General features: G+C 47.9%; 1 protein-coding gene across 1 annotated transcript in view; it reads left to right on the top strand.

The window, feature by feature from the left end:
* PRKDC (protein kinase, DNA-activated, catalytic subunit) overlaps window positions 1-27872 on the top strand; it is a 3362625-nt gene that overhangs the window by 1935547 nt on the left and 1399206 nt on the right. Inside the window, exon 49 of the mRNA XM_069621025.1 lies at window positions 15394-15537. Within this exon, the coding sequence (XP_069477126.1) occupies window positions 15394-15537 (144 nt within the window). The remainder of the gene's footprint in view (window positions 1-15393; window positions 15538-27872) is intronic.

Raw genomic sequence — 27872 nt, 5'->3', positions numbered from 1 at the left:
TTACGGAACCTGAGAACCTGCATTTGCGTCAGTATTTAGATCAGTACCTAGCCAATGGTTTTATTCGCCCGTCCAAGTCTCCTGTCTCTTCAGCTCTGTTCTTCGTGCCAAAAAAAGAAGGCGACCTTAGAACGTGTATAGACTATCGCGCCCTAAATCAAATAACGATTAAGAATCGTTATCCTCTGCCCTTGATCCCTGAGCTTATCGACCAGGTGAAAGACGCTTGTGTGTACACCAAGTTAGATCTCCGAGGAGCTTATCACCTGGTGCCCATAAAAGAAGGCGACGAATGGAAGACTGCATTCCGCACCAAATTTGGGCTCTTCGAATATCAGGTGATGCCCTTCGATTTGTGCAATGCACCTGCCGCCTTTCCGTACTTTATGAATGATGTTCTTCGGGAACTTATCGATGTCTGCGTCATTGTTTACATTGACGACATCCTGGTGTACTCTTCTTCAGAATCTGATCACAGAAAACATGTTAGGGCAGTTCTTGAGAAACTGTGCCAGCACAGACTATTTGCAAAACTTAAAAAATGCGTTTTTCATACCACAGAAGTTGAGTTTCTCGGATTCATCCTGACACCTCAAGGAGTCCGAATGGACTCGCGAAAGGTGGACGCCATCCTCAAATGGCCATCTCCAAGCTCGGTGAAGGGAGTTCAGAGCATGCTCGGCTTTGCTAATTTCTATCGAAGATTCATCCCGGAATTTTCCCGAACAGTCCAACCCATCACCGCTCTCCTAAAGAAAAACAAACGCTTTGAATGGACTCTTGAGGCCGAACAAGCCTTCCAGGACCTGAAAACCAAATTCACCTCTGCACCTGTATTGAAGCACCCGCACCCAGATCTCCCGTACATAGTGGAAACCGATGCTTCCAGTTCGGCCATGGGAGCTGTCCTGTCGCAAAGAGACCCAAAAACTAACCAACTACACCCAGTGGCCTTTTGGTCCAGAAAATGTTCTCCTCCTGAAATCAACTACGCAATTACCGATAAAGAGTTACTGGCCATCAAATCTGCTTTCAAGGCTTGGCGTCACTACCTTCTCGGGGCAAGACACACCATCACCGTAATTACGGACCACAGAAACTTACAGTATTTAAAGACGGCCAAAGCTCAATCTTCACGACAACTCCGATGGGCTCTATTCTTTGCAGAATTTGATTTTGTAATTACCTATCGCCCTGGCTGCAAGAATGGAAAAGCAGACGCCTTATCCCGGATTGGCATGGAAGAACCTAATTTGAGCTTAGAACCTGTGCCCATCATACCTGAGCAAAGAATCTTAGGCTTAACTTCATTGCAATCTATTGAGGATATCCAAACGCAAGTAAAACAACTTCTAGACTTTTCAACCTTACTGGAATGGAGTCAAAAGGGTCCTCATTACACCGTTAAGGATGACTTACCCTACTTCCAGGAGCGGTTGTTTCTGCCAAGTAAAGAATTGCAAGAACTTGTTATTGCCCATCATCATGAATCTTTAATGGAAGGACACCCTGGTATCGCTAAAACGGAGGAAAAAATCAAACGCCACTTCTGGTGGCCTTCTTGGAGAAAAGACATAAAGCCTTTTGTACTGTCTTGTGGAATTTGCGCCCAAAACAAGGCTCAAAAGAAAAGGCCAGCCGGCCTACTTCAACCCTTGGATATTCCACCGGCACCATGGCACACCCTGTCAATGGACTTTATAACAGATCTGCCTCCTTGTGCTGGTTACAACACAATCCTTGTAATTGTGGACCTATTCTCCAAAATGGCCCACTTTATCCCTTTAAAGGGTTTGCCTTCAGCTTCCACCTTGGCCAAGGAATTCCTGGAGAATATAGTTTGCATACATGGTTTCCCGTCCATTTTAGTCTCGGATCGTGGAAGTCAATTTATCTCACATTTTTGGAAGAAGTGTTGCCAACTAGTACAAATAGATGTGCGGTTATCCTTCAGCCACCACCCCCAGACCGACGGACAAACCGAGAGAACCAATCAGACTCTCGAGCAATATCTTCGGTGCATGTTACACCAATCCGAGTTAAATTGGAAAGACATCCTTTGGATCGCAGAATATGCATACAACAATTCAGTGCATTCTGGAACCGGACAAACCCCCTTTTATACTTTGTATGGTCACCATCCTCGGACCTCTGATCTAGATCCACCTCTGACCCTGGAAATGCCCGCAGTAAATCATCTGCATTCCACAATAACCCGAGCCTTCAAAGAAGCTGCAACTCATTTACAGGAAGCCAAGAAAAAGTATAAAGAAAACGCTGATTTGCACCGAAGTAAAACTCCTCCTTACCAAGTAGGAGACCAGGTATGGCTAGCAACTAAACATTTACCCCTCAAGGGCCCGCGAACCTTCAATCCCAGATTCATAGGACCTTATCCCATCAAAGCTCTAATCAACCCAGTGGCCTTTAAACTGGATCTACCGTCCAACATGCGTATTCATCCAGTTTTTCATGCATCACTTTTGAAGCCAGCACAACCAGGAACCCGATTGTCCAAGCCTCCAGATCCAGTTCAAATTGAAGGGGAATTGGAATTCGAAGTTAAAGACATTTTAGACTCCAAGGTGGTAAAGTCGAAACTCTTCTATCTTGTTGACTGGAAGGGATATGGACCTCAGGAGAGATCGTGGGAGCCTAGTAACCATGTCCACGCACCTCGATTAGTACAAAGGTTTCACTGGAGATTTCCGAACAAGCCCAAACCCCCGGAGGGAAGAACCTTGGGAGGGGCCTTGAGGGGGGGTACTGTCATGATGCCTACCTCCAAGGAGCCAGGTCCGACCCAGCAACCCCAGAGGCAGGCATCATTTCCCCCAGGGGAGTGCCAGCGGGCCCAAGCTGGGGCCCTTTGGACTCAGTCCTGGCACCTTAGGCGCCAGGCTCATGTTGGACCTCTGTCCTGGCGCCTTAGGCGCCAGGCTCATAAAGCTAGACATGTGTTCAAGTGTTTTAATGTGCACTTACCTGATGCAGACCATGCTGCCACATCCAGGCCCTCTTGAGGCCTGAATAGGAACTACTTTACCTGTGGGACTACTTTCCACCCGGGTGTTGTCGGGGAAGGATTACATACCTGATTGGATGAAGGATACACACTTGGAACTTCTTCCAAAGCTATTTAAACCACACCCGATCAGCAACTCACGCTTCGCGTTGTTCTGCTCCTCGCAGCTGGACGCTCACCGTGTCAGCTCCTGCATCTGGACTTCAGCCACGCCTGTCAGCATCCTGGGTCACCTGCAAAGGGAGACAAGAGACCTACCAGCTAATCTGCACCACAGAGACATCACCGACGATCCTGAAAGGGAAGACATCATTTTTAAAAGCATTTCGTTACGATCGCTGCAGCGCTGCATTTCACTCACCTTTCCTGGGTTCCTCCATCTTCAGCAGCGATCATCCGGATACACAGCCACTTCCCAGAGCCTAGAGAAAAAGACAAGAACAAGAGGTGAGAGAAGGAAGGGAATAGGAAAAGCTCAGTTTCCTTCTAAGACTTACCTGTTGGGTCATTCCCATTTCATTTCGGGTCTTGCTGCTTCCAAGCAGGACCCCGGCCCCTATGGGGAAAAAAGACAAAGACATTAGATGAGCGAATGCAAAAACATTACCTGAGCGCTCATCTAGGACTTACCAGATCTTTACTGGAACTGCACGTTTCACTTCGGGTCGGCGCCATATCTCCGGCATTCCGAACCCCGGCCCCTATGGGGAAAAGACATCAACATCAGCGCTTTGTTGCAAGAAGTCTCCAAAGGAATCTTCATTCATCACCTGAAAAAAGACAATGAACATTATTATTTAAAGCTTGAACTTTTGAACTTGCAACAGAACCTTTACAGCGCCTTACCAGTATAATCAAGCTTACCTGAACTCCCATCCAACCTCAATCCAGTGAAGTAACTGGGTTCAACGTGCCCCTGCGTCAGAAGCAGGATGGAGAGCTCGTCCTTTCAGACCCTAAGGTGAGACTTCACGGGGAATCGTGGAAGGGTATCGTGGAGGGTTGGAAGAGAGTGGGAGGCTTGAGCATAACTCAGTCAGTAGGTAATACTCCCTTTTCACGCACAGGGGAATATTCCTGCGAGCCGGAGAAACCAGAGTAGAGGGCCCTTCCTGTCCATCTTCAGAGTCCTGCGCTTCACCATTGAAGAAGCATCAGCACTCGAAGCCAGACCTGCGCCTCCGTGGGAATCAGGTGAGCGTTACAGCATATTGGACCTTATCTTCGAGGGCAGTGACCTCTTCCACTCCACCACAGACAAGGAATTAGATAAAAAGAACAACAGCTTGCAAACCACAAAGCCTTTATCTATTCATATGAAGGCCACGCCCAAGGCCTACGCCCAGTCGCAGCAACGCTCAGATAAGGGGTGGGCGTTTGTCGGGTTCCGAGGCTTCCAAGAACGGAAGTCCAGGCAACTTGACCATTCTCCGAGTCAGCATCGGAGGAAACAACAAAGGAGGCGAGGGGGCAAGGGTTTTTTTCAATTGTCCTCCGCAGCAGCAGGCTCAGAGGGAAAGAAGTCATGACATGCCCCTTGGGGTCCACGTGTTACCGGTGGGGGCAGGCTCGCCTTCCACGTGCAATATTGGCGCCAGAATTTTTCGGATCCTCTCAGTAGTCGCCAGTGGGTACCGCCTAGCGGTTCCTCCCTCTCTTCCCTCCTCCCCTCTTCTCCCACAGATTGGGACAACAACTCTGCTGGCGGAGAGCTGGTTGCTCGTCAAGAGCCAGGCAGTGGAAGAAGTCCCAGCCTCTCAGCGAAGATTGGGCTTCTATTCCAGGAATTTCACCATACAGAAAAAGAACCAGGCTGGCCTAAGAGTTGTGTTGGACCTTTCCACCCTCAATCTCTCCCTCCCTCGGCAAAAATTCTAGATGGTTACACCAGATCTTATTGCGGAAACACTGGACAGGGTACACTGGATCTGATCCCTGGAACTGAAGGACGCTTATCAAAACGTCCCGATTTGGCAGCCACATCGTTCCTTACTGCTCTTCAGGATCATGGGCTTCCATTTCCCATGCAAGGTGCTACCCTTTGGCCTCAACTCAGCGCCTAGGGTATTTGTCAGGTTAATTAATGCAGTAGCAGCCCTCCTCAGTGCCCAGAGCCACCACGTCTTCCCATACCCGGACGACTGGCTTGTACGGCCCACCTCTGCGGAAGCGATTCAGCAGGCTGCCTCCACACTGATGAACACACTCCACGACCTGGGGTTCACTATCCATCTCAAGAAATCTCAGCTACAGACCAGGCAGAGCCTGACCTTTTTGGGCCTCACCTGAGACACAAGCTCTGTGACAGTCTTTCCCTCAGAGGACAACATTGCAGCCATTAAGAGAGCTGCAGCTCACTTCCTCTCCAGGCCCGTGACCTCCTACTGGATCTTCTGGCAGCGGTCCTCTTGTCCGTGCCCCACACAAGACTCAGGATGCGCAGATTACGGCTGCACTTCGCAGCCACATAGAATCTGGAGAAGGGCTTCCAAGAGGAGCCAGTCAGCATTCCTGCCTATATCCTCTTGGCCCTCCAATGGTGGTCCTCGGACTTCAACTGCAGCAGGGCAAGCCCTTCCGACAGCTGGCCACTCAGGTCACAGTTACTATGGACTTTTCCCTAGAGGGCTAGGGAGCCATCTTGGACAGCCACAGCGTCTATGTAGTCTGGACTCGGCAGGAGTCCCACAATCAATTGGCTAGAATTGAGGGCCATATGCTTGGCCCTCAACGCCTTTCTCCCTCTTATCAAGGGCAAGACAGTTCTTATCCAGACAGACAACTCCACCAGCATGTACTATGTCAACAAGCAGGGGGGCACCAGATCCCCTCTGCTGCGCAACCTAGCAGTTGGCATGTGGGAATGGGCTCTGGAGAACATCTACCTCATGGTTGTCCACCTCCCGGGGGGAATGCAACCTGGAAGCGGACAGGCTCAGCAGACTGGGAACAGACAATTGTGAGTGGCAGTTGAACGACCTGGTACTGAAGGAGATCTTCCTCAGGTGGGGGCATCCCCAGGTGGATCTATTTGCCTCCCGGGACAACAGGAAATGCCAACAGTTCGCCTCCTGGCAGGGGCAGGGTTCCGGCAGCCTTTGCGACGCATTCGAGATGCAATGGACCGACATGACGGCATATGCCTTCCCGCCCACACCCCTGGTGCACAGGGATCTGCAAAGTAGAGGAATCCCTGCACCTCAGCATCATTCCGATAGCTCTTTGGTGGCTGGCGAGACCGTGGTTCTCTGAGCTTCTCAGCTTACCGGACAGACCACCCATTTGTTAAAGATTTCAATCGGGCGACACACACCTTGGTCTCGGCCTAGTATGCAGCGCACGACTGAAATGCCTATCTTTTTATATTGATTCAATATTGAGATGGTACACCACTCATATCACACCCCCTTTTCAAATACCCCAGGTCACAACGGACCATGAACCAGGCTGGTTGGTACAATACAATATGTTTTTATTTATTTTAAAATTCAAAAGAAATCTTACCCAATGGGGTGATAATTACACTGAGAATGTGAGCAATGCACTGGGTTTAACCTTCTAGTGAAACATATACCCAGCACAGCGGAATAGGAACACTTTTTGGTTTAGGTGAGATAGCCATGATTGCTATTCAAATATCCCACTGCATAAGCTGTAATGAAATGACCAAAAATGCATGAGCTATAATGACAACTGTGTTTGTAGCAATCATAATGTGCCAACGACTGCTACCGTTCCTGTACCTCTGTAACTAATCTCCTGCAAGTAACAGCACCACAATGCCCCTGGGCTGTCTGCGCGCTATATAAATAAATAAAAATAGCACCCAAGTTAGAATTTCCCCCTGCAATGTTCCCTCAAATAATTGAATTCTGACGTGATAGAAAGACACAGCAGGTAATCGGGAATAATAGGCAAGAATCTGAATCCAAATCTGACCTTCCCTTCCCAAATAAGAGAGAAACACGGATTTCAAACCCCTTGCAATGTTATAAAATGACACTCAGAAAATTACAAGTAAATAATGAATGTGTTAAAAACCTTGAAGCAAATAGAATTCCTCACTAAAGCAACAATGCAAATACACTTACAATCACAAAGAATGGATTACGAAAAGCATACAGTTAAAAAATGAGTGGAAAGTTTAAAACAGATTGCAGCAAAGTGACACGTTGGAAACTTTGCAATTTTGCAATTCCCGCCTGAAATTACCCAAACATTATTTAATGAAAACAGGTGAAATACACTGATTTGGAGTGCAGCTATAGATCAGAGGTACAATATGGAAGTGAAAGTAAGTCTCTAGCTGGTAAATTGGATGAGTTCTGCAAGATATAAAAAGGTACGCTTTGAGTAAAATGGAGCTGTGAAATAGGAAAGGAAATCAGTTGTGACAAGAACAGTTTTACTTTACACTAGAGTATTCAGGCTAGGCCACCAAAGATGGACACAGTAAGCTCCAGGGTTGATTCGCAAGTTCAACCCTATCACCCTAGCACCCAACTCTGGCGGAACCAGTCCGATCAGTCGAAATAGGACTAATGGCTTAGGATTATAAAAGACAAAAATTACTAAAGAGATGGCGCTAGCACTAGCAATCAAGAGCAGGGTTGCAAGAATGATTCTAACAGTTTGAACAAGTTATCGGGATAAGGATGGGATAACTTAGAGTAGGGATAAGGACCGATGCAAGACAAGTAGACTATGGATTTCTATGGGGTAGAGATGATGCTTACAGTCCACTTTTAGTTTGGGAGTTTGGACCGTTAAGGGTTCTGGTCACTACATGGCAGCACGCCTAGCAAACAGCTGGGCAGTTCTGGCACTGGACTAGAAGGGCAATACTGGTCACTGGATACAAAAGATCGGCTGGAGGGCGGGATGGTTAGTGGTATCAGGATACTCCCCAAAACACCACAGCTTTCCCCTTTTTAATGGGAGATTAGTGGGTTTTCAGAATTGATGCCTTGCTGGAGCAGGATCAGCACTGCTTGTATTTTGCAGTGGGCCCTGGAGTATGGTCAGCAATGCTTTGGCCTTGTAGTTGGAATATGGAATCTGGATGGATGGAACCGGAACGCAGCGCTGGAAAGTCAGAAAGACTGTGTGTCTAGAGTCTTGTCAGGGACTCTTATTTATAATGCATAGTGACATCATTAAAGTATATGACTAGGCAGGCTTAACTAAACACGCCTCTAACAACGGGATTGGACAAGGGTAATAGTCTCCGCTTCGCTCTCAGCTGGTTGTATTTCAGGGAAATGATGTTAGATTTGAGGTGAGTTTTACAATGTCCAAAAACTTCCCACTGTTACTTTAACTAAAATCCGATTTTACCACAAACATACATTTATACAATTGCAATCTCTTAAGAAATTATATACACATGTTAAATATTTTGTGCAGCACATTGCAGTCCAATCCACCAGTCCGTGAGACCTTGTTTCAACCTTCTACCAATTTTTCGCGCTTTTCATTGGGATTTCTCAAAATTCCATAACTTTATACATGGATGTGGATTATCATAAGGGATGCATCTACTCAAATTTGCATTTGTAACATGGATACTTTTCTTGTAATCCGCCATACTTGGCCCTTTCTGTCCCCAAGGTGTCAGTGAATTCTACTATGTCTTAAAAGAAAGCACAAAAATTCTCTTTTACACTGCGAAAATTCTACATTTTTACAAAGTCTTGCTGCAGAGATAAGTCTGTAAAGTTTTTTTATAAGATAGTCTTTGGAAACAAATGACAGTCCTTTGTCACTGGATCATTTCTTTTTCCTTCCTTCAACTGCTACCAACTGTCATTTCCTTCAAAGCAAGGTGGGGGTTTCTCAGCTTGAGTAAAGGTTTATTGCCCCTTCACACTTCAAACTTCCTTGCCCTGGGAGTTCCATTGTCAGTGGGTTAGCCTAGCCTAGATTATTTCCAACCTAGTAATTATCATTTAGGTGTTAGTATATGCTGAGAGTTTATGGTGTGGCGTCCTTCCTTAGGGGGAAGCTTTTAGCTGTGCCGTCTGGAATAACTGGTTTTTGAGAGCTTTCAAATTCAGCCCATGTGGCTTAAAATCTTTATGATCTTATTTTGGGTCCTGAATTAAAACACACCTGTGGAATAAAACAGCCCCTGTGTGTATTATCACCAACAACAAACCCCTTTTCATTTCTAAATAAAGCAAGGTTTCATTCAACAATTTCTTTTTTAAACGGGCCACTTTTTCTTTCAGTTTGCAAAGGCCCATTTTTACATGTGTGGTGAAAAGCTAGCGTTTCTTTAAATTCGGTTTGGCAGCTCCATCAGACTCCGACACTGTCTTTGCAGCCATAGTCATTTTCTTGAAAGCAGTAGTTGTGTCTGAAGCACAGATATTGAAACTGACCTGGCTCAGAGAGTTAGTCTCTTTGAAATGCTGAGCTTTGGATACTTTTGGAAATAAATAAACGCGTGTTCCTGTTCAAGTAAAAGTTCCTTGTTGATTTCTCTCAGAGTTGGTTTGACAGGGCCTGTCATTCAGAAATCATGCCTGGTTTTGCTGAGGCACAATGAAATATCCTGGGCATGGCAGGGCCTTTTTAATCACAGTAGTGTAAGACAGAACAGGCGGAATTAGCGTCAAAGCAGCATTTTTAAAGGGTGAAAAGTTTCATTTTCAAGGGGAATTTGGGGTTTTCAGCAAAGCAGTTCTGCCTTTTCACTTTATTCCATTTATATGTTTCAGAACACACTGGCACGCTCCTTCAGTGTGTCCCCTTGTTCCATCCTGCCCGAAGTATGCTTGGCAGGACGGTGCAGCCATCTTTTTGTTGGAGTTTCGAGGTCCTGGTGCGCACAGTGCCGCCATTTTCTGTTTTCTGCAGACAGGCAGCTTGGTGATGTGGTGAAATACTGTGGAGTGGGTCAATAAATCCCACACATTCCCCTACCGCTGGGCCCAGCTCCTCTCCTGGCCCAGCAGGGGGGCAGGATACTCCCCCTTCTCCTAACAAGCTAGCCCTTGCAGCGTGGTTCCTGAGCAGATCACGCTGAAACACTTTAGCCTATCTCAGGCTAACCTAGAGATCATCCAGGGCGCTAGAAGCAAGGCTACTAGGAGCCAATATAAGAGTAAATGGTCTAGATTCTGTCATTGGGCTGACTCTAGGGAGATTGACCATCTTAAGTGCACCTTGCACAACATGCTCTCCTTTTCAGCACACCTCGCCGACTCTGGTGTGCAGGTGGATACATGCAGCACCTATCTGGCAGCCATAGGGGCTTACAGGAATTCGGAGCAGGGTCTCTTCTCCTCCTCCAACCTGGTGATTTAAGCGATATCTGGCAGGCCTCCACAGGCTTTACCCACCTATAAAGAAGCCACACCCCGTGTGGGACCTCAGTGTTGTATTGGGCGTCTTGGCGCACACACGTTTTGATCCTATGGCGTCCGCGGACATCAGGCTGGTCACCATAAAGACAGCTCTGCTCGTGGGCCTCACCTCAGCTCACAGAGTCAGCGAGATCCAGGCTCTGGTGGCATCAAAACCCTACACCACTTTTCACAGGGACAAGGTCGTCCTGCGGACGCACCCTGCTTTCCTACTCAAGGTGACCTCCTCCTTCCATCTCAACGAGGAAATAGTCTTACCCACTTTCTTCACAGACCATAAGGACGAGCCTCAGAGGGTCTTGCACCATCTGGAAGTCAGACGCGCGCTGAAATACTACCTGGACAGAACCAAGGACTTCTGCAAGTTCGACGCCTTATTTGTCACTTTAGGTTGGTCAAGGCCCGGTTATCAGGCCTCCAAGGCCTCCATAGCGAGGTGGATGGTTGCAGCCATCAAGGAGTCTTATGAGGGGCAACACAAAACAGTGCCAGTAAACTTACATGCCCATGCAGTGTTAAGTATTTCACTCAGGAGAAACACCCTGGTCTTAGCCTAGTATGTAGCACACAGCTGAAATACTTATTTTATTGCATCTATAGGTTCAATATTTTGAGTGATATGCCACTCGTATCACACCCCTTCTAAAATACCCCAGGTCACAATGGACCAGGAATCAGGCTGGTTGGTAAAGGTAATATGTATTTATTTATTTTAAATTCAAATCAAACATATACTTTTAAATAGGGAGCAACAATCACCAATATGGTGACAATAACAGATAAAAAGGTATGTAATGCACTTAAATGCACTCTTTAGCAACACAGATTGCACTCTTTAGCAACACAGAAGGAAAACACCAGAGAAAGAGAACACTTTTGGCTTGTTTGGAAAGATAGCACTTACGTTAGGATTTCCCCCTGCAATATTCCTCAACCCACAAACAAACAATTCTAAATAGATATAAGGAAGCAGCTGGTAATCAGGAATAAGGAATGGAAGACAGAATTCGAATACAACCTTCCCTGCCCAAAGAAGAGAAAAACAAATTTGAAATCTTACACTTTAAAATGACATTCGAAATGGCTGGGTAAAACAATGAATGTGTGCAAAAATCCTTAAATCAGTACAAATCTCTATGGGTGCAACATTGTAAAGATATTAACAACCATGAGCTATAGTTTCAGCAACAGTAAACACTTTGAATCTGAATGGAAGGTTGAAAATGCTTTAGAGTAAAAATCACACATGTAAAACTTTGCAAAATTGTGGTTTCCCGCCTTAAATTAACCAAACTGTTTTTAAGAAAAATGGGTGAAATACACTGACTCTGAGTGCGGTATTTGGGATGCAGCTATAGGTCTTAGGTATGATCCAAAGTTGAAATGAGGAAGGTATGCAATATTGAATGAGAGGCGTTTTTAGAAAGATTGGGTAGTGAAAACAGAAAAGAAACTCAGTTTGGACAAGAAAATATTGACTATAGTTTTACTCTATGCTAGAGCATTCTGGCCAAAATACCAAGGAGGGACACAGTAAGCTCTAGAGTTGATTCATGACTTCAAGACCAGATCCCCAGCGTTCGCCCCGGCGGAACCAGTCGGATCACTGTAAGTAGGATGGATGGTTTAAGATTTACACAAGATAAAAATGACTAAAGAAATGGCGCTTAGCAAGATAAATCAAAGACAGGATTGCAATAAGGATTCTGACAATGTTACAAGTTGGGGATAGGGCAGGGCAAGGCAAGGTATGCTATGGTTTTCTATAATTCCTATTGCTACTTACAGTTCACTTTAATTTAGGATTTTGGACCGTCAAGGGTTCTGGTCATCACACGGATCGGGTCTAACCAAGGACAGCTGGGCAAACCAGGTAGGACAGGATCATCTGGGCCGTTCTGGTCACCGGACTGCACTGGACTGGCCCTTCCGGTTACTGGAGACTGGAGATCAGTGGGATGGCGAGTTTGGAGCATGCATACATCTAGTAGTAGCAAGCCATGTTGGATCAGGATGCTTCCCTTGGGTTTTTGGGATTTTTAGAATTTGAGGCCTAGCTGAAAAGGGGTTCAGCAATGGATAGGCCTTGGCTTTACAATGAAATCTGGAATCAGGATCAAGCAGGATGAAGAAATCAGGAACAGGACGCCACACAGGAAATCAGGAAGAAAGTCAGGAATCAGTTTGTGCCTGTGTTTTGTCAGGTTCCCTTATTTTTCATGCCAAATGACATCACTACAGTATATGGCAGGGGCAGGCTTACTACCCACACCCATAATGCTAGGATTGGGCAAGCGCCTAGTTTCCGCATTGCTCTTCGCTGATTGGATCACAGAAAAGGATGTCATGTTTATGGGATGATTTTTACAATGACTAGAAACCTGCCCTAGCCACTGGAACAAAAATCCAACTTTTCCACAAATACATATTTATACAGTTATAACCTCTGAGAAAATCAGATACACAAGTTACATATTTTGTGTGTCATATTTCAATCCAAACCCCAACTCTGTGGGGCCTGGTTTTGCCTTTCTGCTACATTTTGTCAATTTAAACCATGAAAGATTTGGCCTAAAATTTCCCAACTTTGTACACAGATGCGCGTTTACCACTGGGATTCGCAATATCAATACTTTCCCCACAATCTGTCATTCTTTACACTTCTGTTCCTTATGCAGTAATGAGTTCTACCAAGTCTTCACAGAAAGAACATAAAATTAGATTTAAAACTACAAACTTGTCTTATTTTCCTCATTCTTGCTGCAAAGTTAAATGTCTTGAAGTTCAGTTACAAAATAGGCTTTTTAAAACCAAAAGGAAGTCTATTGTCACTTAATCCGTTTTTTTTACCCCCAACTGCAAGCAAATGTCAATTCCTTTGAAGCAGTATGAGGGGCCTCTCTTTTGATTGAAGTTTACTGCCTCTCACACTTGACAGGTGAGAGTCTCAGCCTGCTATTGTCTCAGCCTGGAGCAAAGACGAATGTCTGATATGACTTGGGAAGTCCCATTGTCCTGGGTATTGAAAGCCTCCAAGCAATCAATTACCCTTTCCTGTGCCAGAAGTTTGAGGTATCACCGTTTCTCAGGGCTAGCAACTGGCAGAGCAAGTTTTTTTTAATATAGTTTGCCAGCTCAGCCTGGGCTTTAGCTTTGATTTTCTCCTTTTAAATCTTGAATTTAAACCTATAGAATTAAAACAGTTTATAGGTGTATTTGTATCAGTAACAAATCCTTTTACGTTTCTAAGTAATCAAGCCTTTACACAATAATGTACTTTTAATTAGGTGATCCCTTCAGTCAGGAAAAAGCACATTTTACTATTTCTTTAAATTCGGTTTTCATCTCCAGCAAATATACACTTTCTGCATCTATAGTTCTTGTCTTGAGTGCTGGAATTGTTTTGCAGCATGGATACAGTGACAGGCATCTATTTAGAGTCTTTCTCTGGACAGCTGATTCTTGATACTGTTGCAAAGAAAATAGACGCGTTTCCCTTGTAAAATGAAAACAAAGCCCCGGGTTGATTTTTCAAGGATACAATTGACAGGAGCTGTCATTCAAATGAGGCCCGGTTCCTCTGAGACACAATGAATGATCCAGGGCATTGCACGGCCTTTTTAATCACAGTGGTTCATGAGATATTGATAAATTTAGCGCCAAGCAGCACTTTTAAGGTTGAAGAAGTGTCATTTTAAAGAGGCATTTTGGGTTTTCAACACAATGATGCTGCCTCTTTCACTTCACTTCACTCCATATTAAATGTTGCAGAGCATACTGGCACATTCCTGCAGTGAGTACTCTGTTCCACCCACTTGAAATGTGTGTGGCAGGGGGGTGCAGCCATTTTCTGGTTGTCACAAAAACACAGTTTAGAGATCTTTGGCATGCACAGGAGTCAGCGCGGCCATTTTGTGCTGTCTATTGCACCAATGCAGCAAAGTGATGTAACCTAGCACAGCTGAGTGGGTCAAAATATTCCACAGTGGCCAGAGCCAAGGCCACAGCCATTGCGTTCCAACGGCATGTGCCGTGGCAGGTCATCAGCAGGGCGGCTCTCTGGGCCACCCCTTCAGCTTTCTGTAAGCACTACTGTTTGGACACCGCCTCTAGGTCAGATGCGGCATTCGTGCAGGTGGTTCTAAGAAACCTGTTTTCTTAAGGAGGGTCTCCTCTTTACCCTGGGGCTACATTCAGTTGTAATTGCCCCCATACAGTATGGGGGAAAGGGGACGGGACGTAAGAGTAATTAATAGTTGCTCACTGTAGTGACTAACGTACTCTTAGTGCATGGTCCCATTTCCTCCATACGTCCCACCATCCTCCCCCCTAATAATACTGGTGTCATTAGGCAATGTTGATCATTGTCAACTCATCAATGGGCACTAAGGAGTGGTGCTGGTGAGCGCATGCTCCCAGGACCACACCTCTAAATTTAAAGGGGAAGAACATTTTCTGTGGTGAAAAAGGTTCCGTCTCCAGTCCCTCGTGAGGGACGCCCATACAGTATGGAGGAAAAGGGACTATGGACTAAGAGTACGTTAGTCACTATGGTGGGTAACTATTAATTTCTAATGGATTCTCCTCCCATAGATTCCTCGTAGCTCTCCCATATTGCTCCAGAATGAAAGCGCTCGCTGGTTCCCTTTCCAGTTGCCTGTAACCACTAAGCATGGGGGGGGATAAAAGGGAAAACCGAGTTAATGGGGTGTGGTGCTATGCATGTGTGTATATATCAATGCTGCACAGAGTCATTTGCAGTCCCGAGAATCATGTGCTCCGAAGAACTTGGATGCTGGTGATGCACAAGTTTTGCCATTCTGCTGGTGCTACCAATTCTATTGAAGGTGAGGAATCTGTGGAATTAGAATCCATTAGAATGAACATTACCAGTGCTAAGTAATTTGCTTTACACATTTTCTTTTGGCACAGCTGCTGACAATGATATGAAATGTAAATCCTTGCCAGCAACAATATATAATGTGCTTTTTGTTCAAGGTTTTCCAGCCATATGCAAGGCAGTGGCTAGGTCCCTTACTGCAGCTTGTTGTTTCTGAAAATAATGGAGGACCAGGAATTCACTACATGGTTGTGGAGATTGTGGTTACACTTCTTTCCTGGACAAGTGTTGCAACTCCTATGGTAAGTAGAATTATGTTTAAATATTTATATTTTCATGCTTGAGAACATTTCGGGTGGCCTTCTCTGGTACATCTTTTTATATTTTCCTTACAATAAAATCTCTGAATTTGTCCGTCAAGGTACAATCTAGCGCAATGTCTGTGCGAAGCTTAAGAATGGGTATGTTTGGTAAAAAATGTGTTTCAACATTTACGCAACAACTATGGTAAAACGTTCTTTATTTTGAACGGCTAGAGTGATGAAAGATTAATGCAGATTTTCTATAAAGTTTGTATAAGAAAGTGTTGATTCTATTAAAGACTCATATGTGAGTAATTGTCACTTTATTGAAGCTCGGAAAGACAATGTAAAGACACTCAGTGGGGACTACATGTCCCACAACCCTCCTCAGAAACTTTAGTCTTAGTAAACCAGAAAAATAACATGACCTCTTCAGCCATTAATAAGCCCTTTCACCCCTAACGGTCCTCTTCCTGAGCAGGCTCCTCTCTTTCTTGGGTGCAAATGTTGAAAAGTAACATGCCAACTCTTCTGACAATGGAAAAGTGGGACTTCAGATAACTCTTCCCGTAGAAAACACTGCTCAGCCTCTAGGTCAGTTTATACTCTGACCCTGCAAGACGCAAATAAACAAGTTTGTCTAATAATCTTGGGAGGGTAAGTAAATGCACACACACAATTATGCATTATATTCCAGAACTTCAATGTTATAAAAACACTATAGTTTCTTTACAGAAAAACCGTCCTAGTAATAGTGAGATACCCTGAATCAAAGAGCGCTTACTAATGTAACATAATATGAATTAATCAGAGTCTTGTGATGAATCGAGTGATTCTCCAGCATGGGTTCTGGCATGGATTCACATGCTCATGAATATTCCCCGTCGTCGGGTTGGGAATCCTCTGTAAAGAAAAAATCAGTATCAGTTTCGTTTCTGATCTGTCTTTCTTAGTAGTAATCAATCACTGGTCTCTGGGTCATACTGCCCCCAGCCAATGACTGCCCTCTCCCTAAGCCCCTCCCCTGGCAGCCATCCTCAGATTTTTACCGCAAGTTCAAGTGTTGGGAGTCCTCGTGCTATACTCTCGAGCTTTTACTGCATTTTCGTGCTTTTTTCAAAGAGATTTTCTAATTTTTCGGTTAAATCGAGCCTCAAGTTCCACCGTTCTACTTCCGATCAACGGGGACCCGTTTCAGAATTTCTACGCCCCTCAAGGGTGAAGTTTTCGTCAAGTTGCGCTTCCTGGAGGTTTCCAGAAGATTTTAGGCCTACCATGGACATGGCCCAGGACAAGGGAAGCTCGATGCCCGGATCCAAGATGTTCAGGAACTGCCCTGGATGTGGGTTACAGAATGTTTTCAAGGAGGACGAGCATTCGAGATGTCTCTACTGCCTTCATGAGGACAAGACGCACATGGAGAAGAACTGTGCGTTCTGCAAGAACCTATCGGAATGGACCATGAGGGGTTGTAGTTCCCGCCTCACCAGCTGGCTGGAGAAGGGCCCAGCAGGTGAGGAGAAGAAAAGGTCTGAGCAGTCTTCTAAGCTCCGGCGACGGGGGCCCAACAGAAGGCTAAGCACCGCGAGTCCGCGGGCACCGGGAGCGCCGAACAGTCGGGCTCGCCGGCTGCCAGGCAGGGCGTGCCTTCCCCGGCACCATCGACCACGAGCCAATGCTCTGGTTCAGGGAAGAGGAAATCCGAGAACCCGGGTAAGCTTCTGGAGAGGCCCCGGTCGATCTCGAAGGATTCGGCCGAGGGGGAGCGAGGCGGTGACCCTCCCCCCAAGGTGAAGGCCTCAAGCGTGCCAAAGGTGGTGAAGGCCTTGATTCACCCGGCTAAGGCCTCTATCGAGGGAGTCGCAACAGCCCTGGAGGCGATCTCGGGGCCCAGAGTTTCCCTGCCACCGCGGAGGGAATCCTCTTTCCAGCCCATTGACAAGACCCCCGTGAAGACCCCGGTGGAAAAGGTGGGGGGGGGGCGGTGGCCATCACCGACACAGATTCAGCCTCTGAGGAGGAGCTGGTGGAAACCGTGAAGAACCTGAACGAGAGGTTCGCGAAGGTACGATCCCACGGGAGGGATCCCGAAGAGATGGACTAAGAAAGCGACTGTGGCGTCGGCGAGGCCGCATTGGAGGAGAAACCATCCCTCCCGTCGCAGCCATTGCCCGAGCCTCAGGACAACTCGGCAACCATTTTGATGGCAATCCTGTAACGCTAACCTGGTTCCCACGGAGGCGCGGCGTCGAAGGCGCAGAACTCTGAAGACGGACAGGAAGGGCCCCTCTATTCTGGCTTCCCTGGCTCGTTGGATACCCTCCTGTGTGTGAAAAGGGAGTATTACCAACTGTGGAACAATGCTCAAGCCTCCCACTCCCTTCCAACCCTCCACGATACCTCCTCCACGATTCCCCGTGAAGCCTCACCTTAGGGTTTGGAAGGATGAGCTCTCCATCCTGCTTCTGATGCAGGGGCGCGTTGAAACCCAGTTACTTCACTGGATTGAGGATTTATGGGAGTTCAGGTAAGCTTGACTGTTCAGGTAAGGCGCTGTAAAAGTTCTGTTCAAAAGTTCAAGCTTAATAATAATGTTCGTTGTCTAATTGCAGCAAGCGCTAATGCTTATGTCTTTTTCCCCTTAGGGGCCGGGGTTCGGAGTGCCGGAGATATGGCGCCGACCCGAAGTGAAACAGTTCTGGATGAGCGCTCAGGTAATGTCTTTGCATTCGCTCATTCAATGTCTTTGTCTTTTTTCCCCATAGGGGCCGGGGTCCGGAGATGCCAGGAAGCGGCAGGACCCAAAATGCAGTGGGAATAATCTAACAGCTAAGACTTAAAAGGAAACTGAGCTTTCCTTATTCCTTTTCTCCCTCTCACCTTTGTTCTTGTCTTTTTTCCTCTAGGCGCCGGGGCGTAGCTGAATCCGGAAGATCGCTGCTGAAGATGGAAGCGCCTTGCAAAGGTGAGTAAAATGCAGCGCTGCAGCGATCGAAACGAAATGCCTTTAAAATGATGTCTTCCTTTTCAGGGCCGTTGGAGAAATGACTCCGGGATGCAGATTTAGCAAGTAAGGGCTTTTCTTCTCCTATTCTCTTCCTTTCACCCTTGCAGGTGTTCCAGGGTGCTGGCAGGCGTGGCTGAAGTCAGGATGCTGGAGCTGACACGGTGAGCGTCCAGCTGCTAGGTGCAGAACAACGCGAAGCATGTGTGGCTGTTCGGGTGGGGTTTAAATAGCCTTGGAAGAAGTTCCTGGTATGTATCCTTCCACCAATCAGGTGTGTATCCTTCCCCGACCACACCCGGGTGGTGAAGTAGTCCTACAGGTTAAGTAGTCCCATTCAGGCCTCAAGAGGGCCTGGATGAAGCAGCAAGGTCTGCATCAGGTAAGTGTGCACCCAAGCACTTAAACACATATCCTCTTCTATGAGCCTGGCGCCTAAGGCGCCAGGACTGGGGTCCGCTATGAGCCTGGCACCTAAGGCGCCAGGACTGAGTCCAAAGGGCCCCGACTTGGGCCCGCTGAGACTTCCCTGGGGAAAATGATGTCTGCCTCTGGGGTTGCTGGGCCCGGCCTGGCTCCTTAGAGGTAGGCATCATGACAAATCCAAACCTTATGCACGGAGATGAGGACGAGATTATCACGAACCCCGGCGGACGTTCTTCCCTCCCCGCCCTTCATGCCCCCACGACCCGTGGAGCCCTCATCCCCTCACCGGACCCTAGGGATGACACGGCAACGGATACGACGACTGGACCGCCCGACGAAATTGCCTCCTTTCACGCCATGATCACCAGGGCATCCAAGCTCTTCCAGCTCAGCCCCGAGGAACAGAAGAAGGAGGGTTTCCTCGATCAACGGCGAGAGGCCAAGAGAAAGACGGTCCTCGCGGTACCGTTACTCGACGATATCTGGGACGAGGGACTTGCGATCATGAAGAACCCATCCACGACGCCTGCCAAGAGGGACAGGTACGAGAAGTAGTACCGGGTCCCTGACGCAGCCCCGTTGTGCCTCAGGGCTCAACCTACGCCATATTTGGTCGTCTGAGTGGCGGCCAAGAAGAAGGCGGCGGGGGCGACAGCCTCAACCTCTACTTCCCCACCTGGACGGCAAGGGTAAGAAATTGGACGCCATGGGACGACGGGTCATTTCGTCGGCGGCGGCGACAATTCAAGCGGCCAACGCCTTAGCGATTGTGGCACGTTACGACAGGGAGCTATGGTACAAGATAGCCCCCCCTACTGGAATTCCTAGTAGAGGACAAGAGGGTGGAGGCCCTGGAGATTCTGCAGGAAGGTGAGGTGGCGTCAGACCACGCCATAACTGTGGCAACGGACATCGCCGACACTGGGTTTCGCCAGTTAGGCAACAGTGTTTGGCTTCGACGACGAGGCTGGCTCAAGGTGACAGACTTCCATCAAGATGTGCAGACCAGGGTTTTGGACATGCCGTTCGGCGGCAACAACCTGTTTGGGAAAACAGTGGATGAGAAGCTGCAGGCCATCAAGGCCGACACAGAGATGGCCCGAGCCCTGGGAGTTCTTCAGCAACAACGGCCCTTTCGGAGCGCCAGAGGCAGACGGGGGTCCTCCAAGGGATCAGGCGGTGGCTCCTCTACGTACCGCCAGGCGGCCCGCTCCTCATCCCAGGAGGCTTACAGAGGTCGCGGCAAGCAAGGAGGATCTCAGCGTCATCGCCAAGAAGGCCAAGGTGGCAAGGCCGCCTCCAAGCAAGATTGAACCGGCCGTAGCGTCGGGCCCCCACCGAAGCACCCCGGTGGGAGGCCGGTTGGCGAAGTTCGTCAGCGTGTGGGAGTCCATCTCCAACGACCGTTGGGTGCTGGATGCCCTGGCCCACGGGCACACTCTCGAATTCCAAAAGAAGTGTAAACGCAATCCTCCCGTGGACTGGAAGGAAAATCACGTCCCTCAACTGCTGTTGGAGGTAAAGGTGATGATGCTCAAGAACGGTGCCATCGAGCTCAGGGCTCAGGGGCTCCGAAGTATACTCAAGATACTTCCTCGTCAGGAAGAAGACAGGCGGTTGGCGCCCCATCCTGGACCTACGTCGGTTGAACAAATACATCAAGGCACAGAAGTTCAGGATGGTCACTCCAGCACGTGCTGGGACAGCGGGAGGGGGGCGATTTCCTATCGTCGTTGGACTTGGAGGATGCTTACTTCCACATCCCCATCCTAAAAGTGCACAGAAAGTTCCTCAGATTCGTAGTCCAAGGACGCCACTACCAATTCAGAGCCCTGCCATTCGGATTGAAGTCAGCACCCAGGGTATTAACCAAGTGCCTAGCACCAGTGGTGGCGCGGCTGCGCCTGCAGGGGATCCACGTCTACCCCTACCTGGACGACTGGCTCATCCGCGCAAGGACAAGAGAACTCGCCGTCAACCACACGGCGAAGACCGTCCGCTTACTCACGGAGCTGGGTTTCTCCATCAACTACCCGAAATCTCATTTGGTTCCGTCGCAGGTGGCACTGTTTCTGGGAGTGAACCTCGATACAGTGTACCGATTGGCGTCTCCGTCGGAGGAAAGGACGAAGGCCATCTTAAGCAAGGTGCAGCGCCTGCTAGCCACGGACGTGGCCAGTGTGAGATCCATCAAGTTCCTCCTCGGAATTATGTCCTTGTGCATCTATCTAGTGCGCCTGTGCAGACTACGGATGCGTCCTCTACAGGAGTTCCTCGACGCACGCTGGATGCAAGCGGCGGACAGCTTCGAAGACAAGATCCCTCTCAACAAGGTTTTCCGTCGGGCGATTCAGTGGTGGGGCACCCGTGCACACCTCACGGCGGGCACGGACTTCCAGACCTCGGCACATCAGGAGACGGTGACGACGGACGCCTCCCTGGAGGGATGGGGCGCGCACACCGGAGATCTCCACGCAAGAGGCCTTTGGCCCCCGGAGGAGAGGTCTCTCCACATCAACATCTTGGAGCTCCGCGCTGTGTTCTGGGCGCTCAAGTCGTTCCTCCCGTCCCTCAAGGGCAAGGTCATGAGGATCTTCACCGACAACACCACTGCGATGTTCTACATCTGGAAACAGGGAGGCACCAGATCCCCAGCCCTATCCAAGGAAGCGTCACCCAGGGGATGTTTCTGGTTCCCTTCCATCTGGCAGGAATAAAAAACACCACCGCCGACTCACTCAGCAGGGAGCTGCGCTCGTGCCACGAGTGGGAGCTCTGCCAGGATCAAGTGGATCGGCTCTTCCAACGATGGGGCAAACCCCAGATTGACCTGTTCGCGACGGCGACGAACTCCAAGTGCCAGAGGTTCGCCAGCAGGTTTCCCCAGCCGAGGAGCATGGGCGATGCTTTCTCATTCCCCTGGGACGGCCTGTTCCTGTATGAGTTTCCTCCGTTGCCTCTGCTACTTCGACTCATCAGCCAACTCAAGAGGTCCCAGTGCAGGATGATCCTCGTTGCACCGGCGTGGCCGAGACAGATCTGGTTCCCGGACCTTCTGGACCTCTCAGCGTCCCCACCAATCAAGCTGCCGACGGACGCAGATCTTCTCTCCAGAGAGGGAGGCGCCATTCTTCATCACGACCCGGAGTCAATGAACTTGCAGGCCTGGCTTCTGCAACACTAGAGTTTGGAGGGTACTATATCCCAGCTGACTGCAGAGAGGTTCTTGTGAAGGCCAGGGCGTCCTCAACTCTCAAGTGCTACGGACATAAGTGGAAGAGGTTCTCTGTCTGGTGCCGTGCACAGAAGATCAACCCTCTACGGATTTTGGCACCTCAAGTGCTACCATACCTACTGTCGCTGGCCAAAGCTGAACTAGCTCACGCTTCCATCAAGATACATCTGGCAGCGATCTCCCAATACAGCAGAACTGCAGGACAGCCGTCCTTGTGGTCTCATCGCCTGGTGAAGGAATTCATGAAGGGACTGTTCCGATCGTTCCCGCCGGTGAAGGCTCCTGCCCGGTGTGGGAGCTCAACGTGGTGCTGACCAGGCTCATGGGGCCATCATTCGAGCCTTTGCATTCGGCTCCGTTGAAGTTCCTGTCGTGGAAGACAGCGTTCCTTGTGGGCATCACCTCCACACGACGCGTGGGAGAGATTCAGGCCCTATCCTGTAAGCCTCCATACTTGACTTTTCACGATACGAGGGTGGTGCTGAGGACGCACCCCTCTTTCATGTCCAAGGTGCCGTCGGACTTCCATCTTAACGAGCCCTTGGTGTTGCCAGTTTTCTTCCCGTCGCCTTCGTCGCCGGCCGAGAGGACTTTGCACTCGCTAGATGTGGCTAGAGCGCTTAAGTTCTACATGGACCGAACGGAGAGTTTTCGGAAGACATCACAGATGTTTGTGAACTTTGGACCTGTGCACCAAGGGAAGGCTCTCTCGAAGGCTTCCATTTCCAGATGGCTCTCCGGCTGCATCATGCACTGTCATCGGTTGGCCAACCGGCCATTGCCTGGCCGTCCGAGAGCCCATTCGACCAGAGCGATCGCTGCTACTACGGCGTTCTTGTCTGGTGTTCACCTGCTGGACATCTGCAGGGCTGCTACGTGGAGGTCGACACACACCTTCACGAGATTCTACTGCGTCGACCGGGATTCCAGGGAGGAGTCCAGAGTCGGCCAAGCAGTGCTGCGCAACCTGTTCGCCTGAAGGTGGGCCTGGTGAGCAGGTAAGAGATTCTTAATGTTGTTATGTGATGCTTAATGTTGAGCCTTTTGCCTCCTCCTGTGGTTGTGCATGTGTGTACTGCTCTGTATTCTTATTTTCATGAGCATGTGAATCCATGCCAGACCCCATGCAGGAGAAGGAACAAGTTACTTACTTGTAACTGTTGTTCTCCAGCATGGGTCTGGCATGGATTCACATGCGAACCCTCCCTCCTACCCCTCTGCGGCTCTTCACTTGGTCATACTGCCACTTTACGTGCTACCAAATCTGAGGATGGCTGCCAGGGGAGGGGCTTAGGGAGAGGGCAGTCATTGGCTGGGGGCAGTATGACCCAGAGACCAGTGATTGGTTACTACTAAGAAAGACAGATCAGAAACGAAACTGATACTGATTCTTTCTTTACCGAGGATTCCCAGCCTGACAACTGGGAATATTCATGAGCATGTGAATCCATGCCGGACCCATACTGGAGAACAACAGTTACAGTTAAGTAACTTGTTCCTTCCGTCACTTCTCCCCAGTGGGGAGCCTTTCCGTGTGAGGCTACGGAGGTGAGACTGCTACGCAACATTCCCCCTAGGGTTGGCGGTAAGCAAGACCTCACAGCGAGAGACTCTGCTCCTGAGGAAAAGAATCCAGTTCCGATGAGAAAAACTTTTCCATCACACTCAAACGCCCTAAGGCTCTATCCGTTACCAGAAAATCAGAATCCTCCTACATATGTTATTGCAATACTTGTACAGAAGATTAGTATCTGTCTGGTACTGAGACAAGTAAAATAAATAGGAGTAAGAAAGAATACAGAATTGGCTGACACTGGGCCAAATAAACCCAAAGTAGTTATGCTGAACCTAATTCTGACACAAAAAAAGACTGCTATTAGAAACTGGGGAATCCCCAGAGCAGCACCATAAGAAGGGGAGGAGCCAGCGAAACAGAGAGAGAGAGACCCGGGAGTTTAGAACCATCTGTATGGAAGCAGGCACATATAACAAGATGCAGAATAGTAGCCTTCTTATTGATAACGGAAGCAGATAGAAGGACTCTAGTACGCATACTCGTCCCAGTGAATGTGTATACTTAAACGAGTGAGAACCACAAGGGGACTTAGCCTACTTGTCCCAGTGAGTGTGAATACATTAAGAAGCGTGAAAATCATAAAGAGACCTGCATTACTTGTCCCAGTTAGTCGCTATTTACTAAGGAGAGTGAGAATCACAGAGGGAAGTCATATACTTGTCCCAGTGATTGTATAAATAATAAGAGTGAGAATTGTTCTGGCACTCGACCTGTTTGTCCCAGTGAATTGAAAGCTTATAAAACGAGTGAAACAGGTAACTGGCTACATTATACAGATCCCAGTGTGAAGACAAGGAAACCACAAAGGTTAATCAGTAATAATCAAGGAACTACGAATTGGAAGAACTGGTGTCAAGAAAAGAACAGTTTCCAACAATAGTTGAGAGGAGAAGAGTAAATAAATATTCAGAGGCCAGAGCACCTAGAAAGAGGCATGTGAGAGCTCTGTAAGGAAGGCATGGTATCAATAGTAGACACAGACACAATGGATACAAGTTTCTATAAATTTTTATTTGATATTTTGGTTGGGTTGATAGAATTCCTAACTGGCCCTAACTCTAGAACGGGAGTAGTTTCGACCATTAAACAAATAACAAACAAGTCCAAGTCAGTCTAGTCAAAATAAAAAGGCCTATACTAAAAAAAAACTAGCCTTGCTCTCCTTCGCAAAGTGACAATTGTGGTAAGGGAATACAAAAGGAAAATAGTGTCTCAAAAGAAATGTCAGAATGGCTTAAGTCAGAACTCCTTTCCCCACGTTCCGCACCACAGGGTCTAGAGAGTTTCTAAAAAAGGATAGGTGGATGGCACAGCTCTACCAGTCTTGCACACTTTGGCTCACTGGTACAATTAAACAGTTCAGGCTTGGGCTTCAAGCTTCTTGGAGTTCAATCATTTCCTTAGGCTTTGTTCGCCTTGTCATAAATACAGTTGTAGTTTTGTCCTTTACTTTTCCCACAATTCAACACAGGGTTCCCTCTGCCAGGATGGAGCCTGCCTCTGTTCGCATTCGCTTTCTCAGTTTCTCACAGTTCTGCACAGGCTTCCTTCTGCTGGGCTCAAGCCTGTCTTTCTCTTCGTGAGAGTATCCTTCCCCACATTTTGTCTTGGGTGTCTTTTCACTGTTGAAGACTTTCGAAACTGCAAGGATTTTACGTGGACCTCTCCATGACCACTTCGACCTCTTTCAACAATTCTACAGTCCACAATCTTCCTTATCTTGCAACACCAATGCCTCTTGGTACTTGTAGTTCTTATTCTCTTTTGTTTGCCCTCTTGGCATCTTTCAAAGTTCATATGCAACACCAATCTTCCTTGGTATTTCTTTCTCTTCACTTTATCCTCTGGGCTTTCTTTCTCTTTGCTTTGCCCTCTTGTCCTCTTTCAAAGTTCATATACATTGGCCTCTTTAAAAATTCATTTACTTAGCCCTCTTGGCATATTTAGAGTCCACATACATTTATTTTCACTTATTCAACATTCTTTCGGGATCACAGTTAGTTTCTTGCCTTTGATTCCTGTTGTAATACACTTCAACTCAGAACATTTCACAGAGACTGTCGGATGTGCGGTTTCGTCTCGCAGGACCACTCTGTTACTTTGTATCCTTCCTTTTACAATTCAGCAATTGTCTTGTCCATTACGCTTTTTATCAGCACATGCGCAACCTTAACATTTTGTTTTAGTTACTTTCGCTTTTAACACAAACCAGGCTTTTGTTGCCTTCGATAACTTACCAGTGGTGTTAATTGGTGTTCTTTCATCAAGGATCTTCATGCAGCAGTCATGGCCGTTACCAACGCCTCCTCTGCTCCTCCCCAACTCTGCCGTTCACCCCAAAGGTCGCGGGCCGCTTTCAAGCAACTTTAAGGTTTCTTTCTTCCGCTCACTTGGTTTCAGTCTTGGAACGCCTATGACTGCCCAAAAGTGTGGAATCCTGCCTGGCTCTCTCTTGATTTTTGCAACTGCCGATGAGCCCCTTGGCCTTCCATCTTCCACAGCCTGGTTCACATCAGCCCACAAAAGAGCAGTTCCTTCTTTTACCTAGCCTCGGTCAGAGTGTGCCTGTGCACACCACGTTTTATCCTGACTGGGAGCGATAGGTGTGTATAGTTAGGATTACGTGCCTCACTCAGGGACGTCATTTAGGTGTCGCCAGAGGTCGCAACTGCGACCTCTGAGGTCTCCCTTGCGACCTCTAGAAAAAAAGATTTTTTATTTATTTATTTATTTATTTAATGCAAGCTCCTGGGCTGTGGCAAGCACCATGTGGCTCTTTACTTGTGGAGTGGCTGTCTTTCTTGCTCAGGCCCCTTAAAAAAAGAAGAAAAATAAGAACAGGAGTGCCCCAAGTCTAACACTTTCAGCACTGACCCTAAATAAGAAAGAATAAGGAATACCAAATAATGTGTCTTTCTGTACAATAATTACCAGACTCATTAAAGGTTTATTTCAGGCACACTTCAGGGGGTGAGTCACTGATTTAGTCTGTTCTTAAATGCCTCAACTCAACCTTTAATCCTTCTGAGGTCGATAAATGAGTACCAACAAAGGTTGGGTATTATTGGGTGTATATTTTTTCTATATAAAGCGCTTAAGCGTAAGTGCTATATATCATTATCATTTGGTCATGGACGTCTGCTTGCATTCACAGTAATTTGGTAATATGCGCCTATACACACTGTTCTCCAGCATGGGGTCTGGCATGGATTCACATGCTCATGAATATTCCCCGTCGTCAGGCCTGGAATCCTCGGTATAGAAAAAAATCAGTATCAGTTTCGTTTCTGATCTGTCTTTCTTAGTAGTAACCAATCACTGGTCTCTGGGTCATACTGCCCCCAGCCAATGACTGCCCTCTCCCTAAGCCCCGCCTCTGGCAGCCATCCTATGATTTTTACCGCACGTTCAAGTGTTGGGAGTCCTCGTGCTGTAGCTCTCGAGCTTTTGCTGCGTTTTCGTGCTTTTTCAGGAGATTTTTCTCATTTTTCGGTTAAATTGAGCCTCAAGCTCCACCGTTTTTACATCCGATCAACAGGGATCCGTTTCGGAGTTTTCTACGCCCCTCAAGGGTGAAGTTTTCAGCGAGTTACGCTTTTGGAGGATTCCAGAAGTTCCGAGGCCTACCCCGGACATGGCCCAGGAGAAAGGAAGCTCGACGCCCAGGAAGCTGTTCAGGACCTGCCCTGGATGCCAGCTTCAGAATGTTTTCAAGGAGGACGAGCATTTGTTATGCCTCTACTGTCTCCATGAGGACAAGACGCACACAGAGAAGGACTGTGCGTTTTGTGAGAACATGTCAGAGCGGACCATGAAGGATCGCCACCTCCTTCTCGCCAACTGGCTGGAAGGGAAGAGCCCGTCAGGCAAGAAGAAGAAAAAGAAGTCCGAGCGGTCTTCTAAGTCCTGTGAGGGCGCCCTGGCGACGGGGGTCCAACAAAAGGCTAAGCACTGCGAGTCCGCGGGCACCGTGAGCGCCGAACGGTCGGGCTCCTTGGCTGCCAGGCAGAGGGCGCACCCTCCTCTGCGCCATCAACCACGAGCCAACACTCTGGCTCGGGTAAGAGGAAGTCCGAGAACCCGGCGAAGCTTCT

This window comes from Ambystoma mexicanum, chromosome 5q, assembly GCF_040938575.1.
Source record: "Ambystoma mexicanum isolate Mex_15411 chromosome 5q, UKY_AmexF1_1, whole genome shotgun sequence".
NCBI classification, from domain to species: Eukaryota; Metazoa; Chordata; class Amphibia; order Caudata; family Ambystomatidae; genus Ambystoma; species Ambystoma mexicanum.
This window is presented reverse-complemented; position numbering and strand designations above follow the sequence as displayed.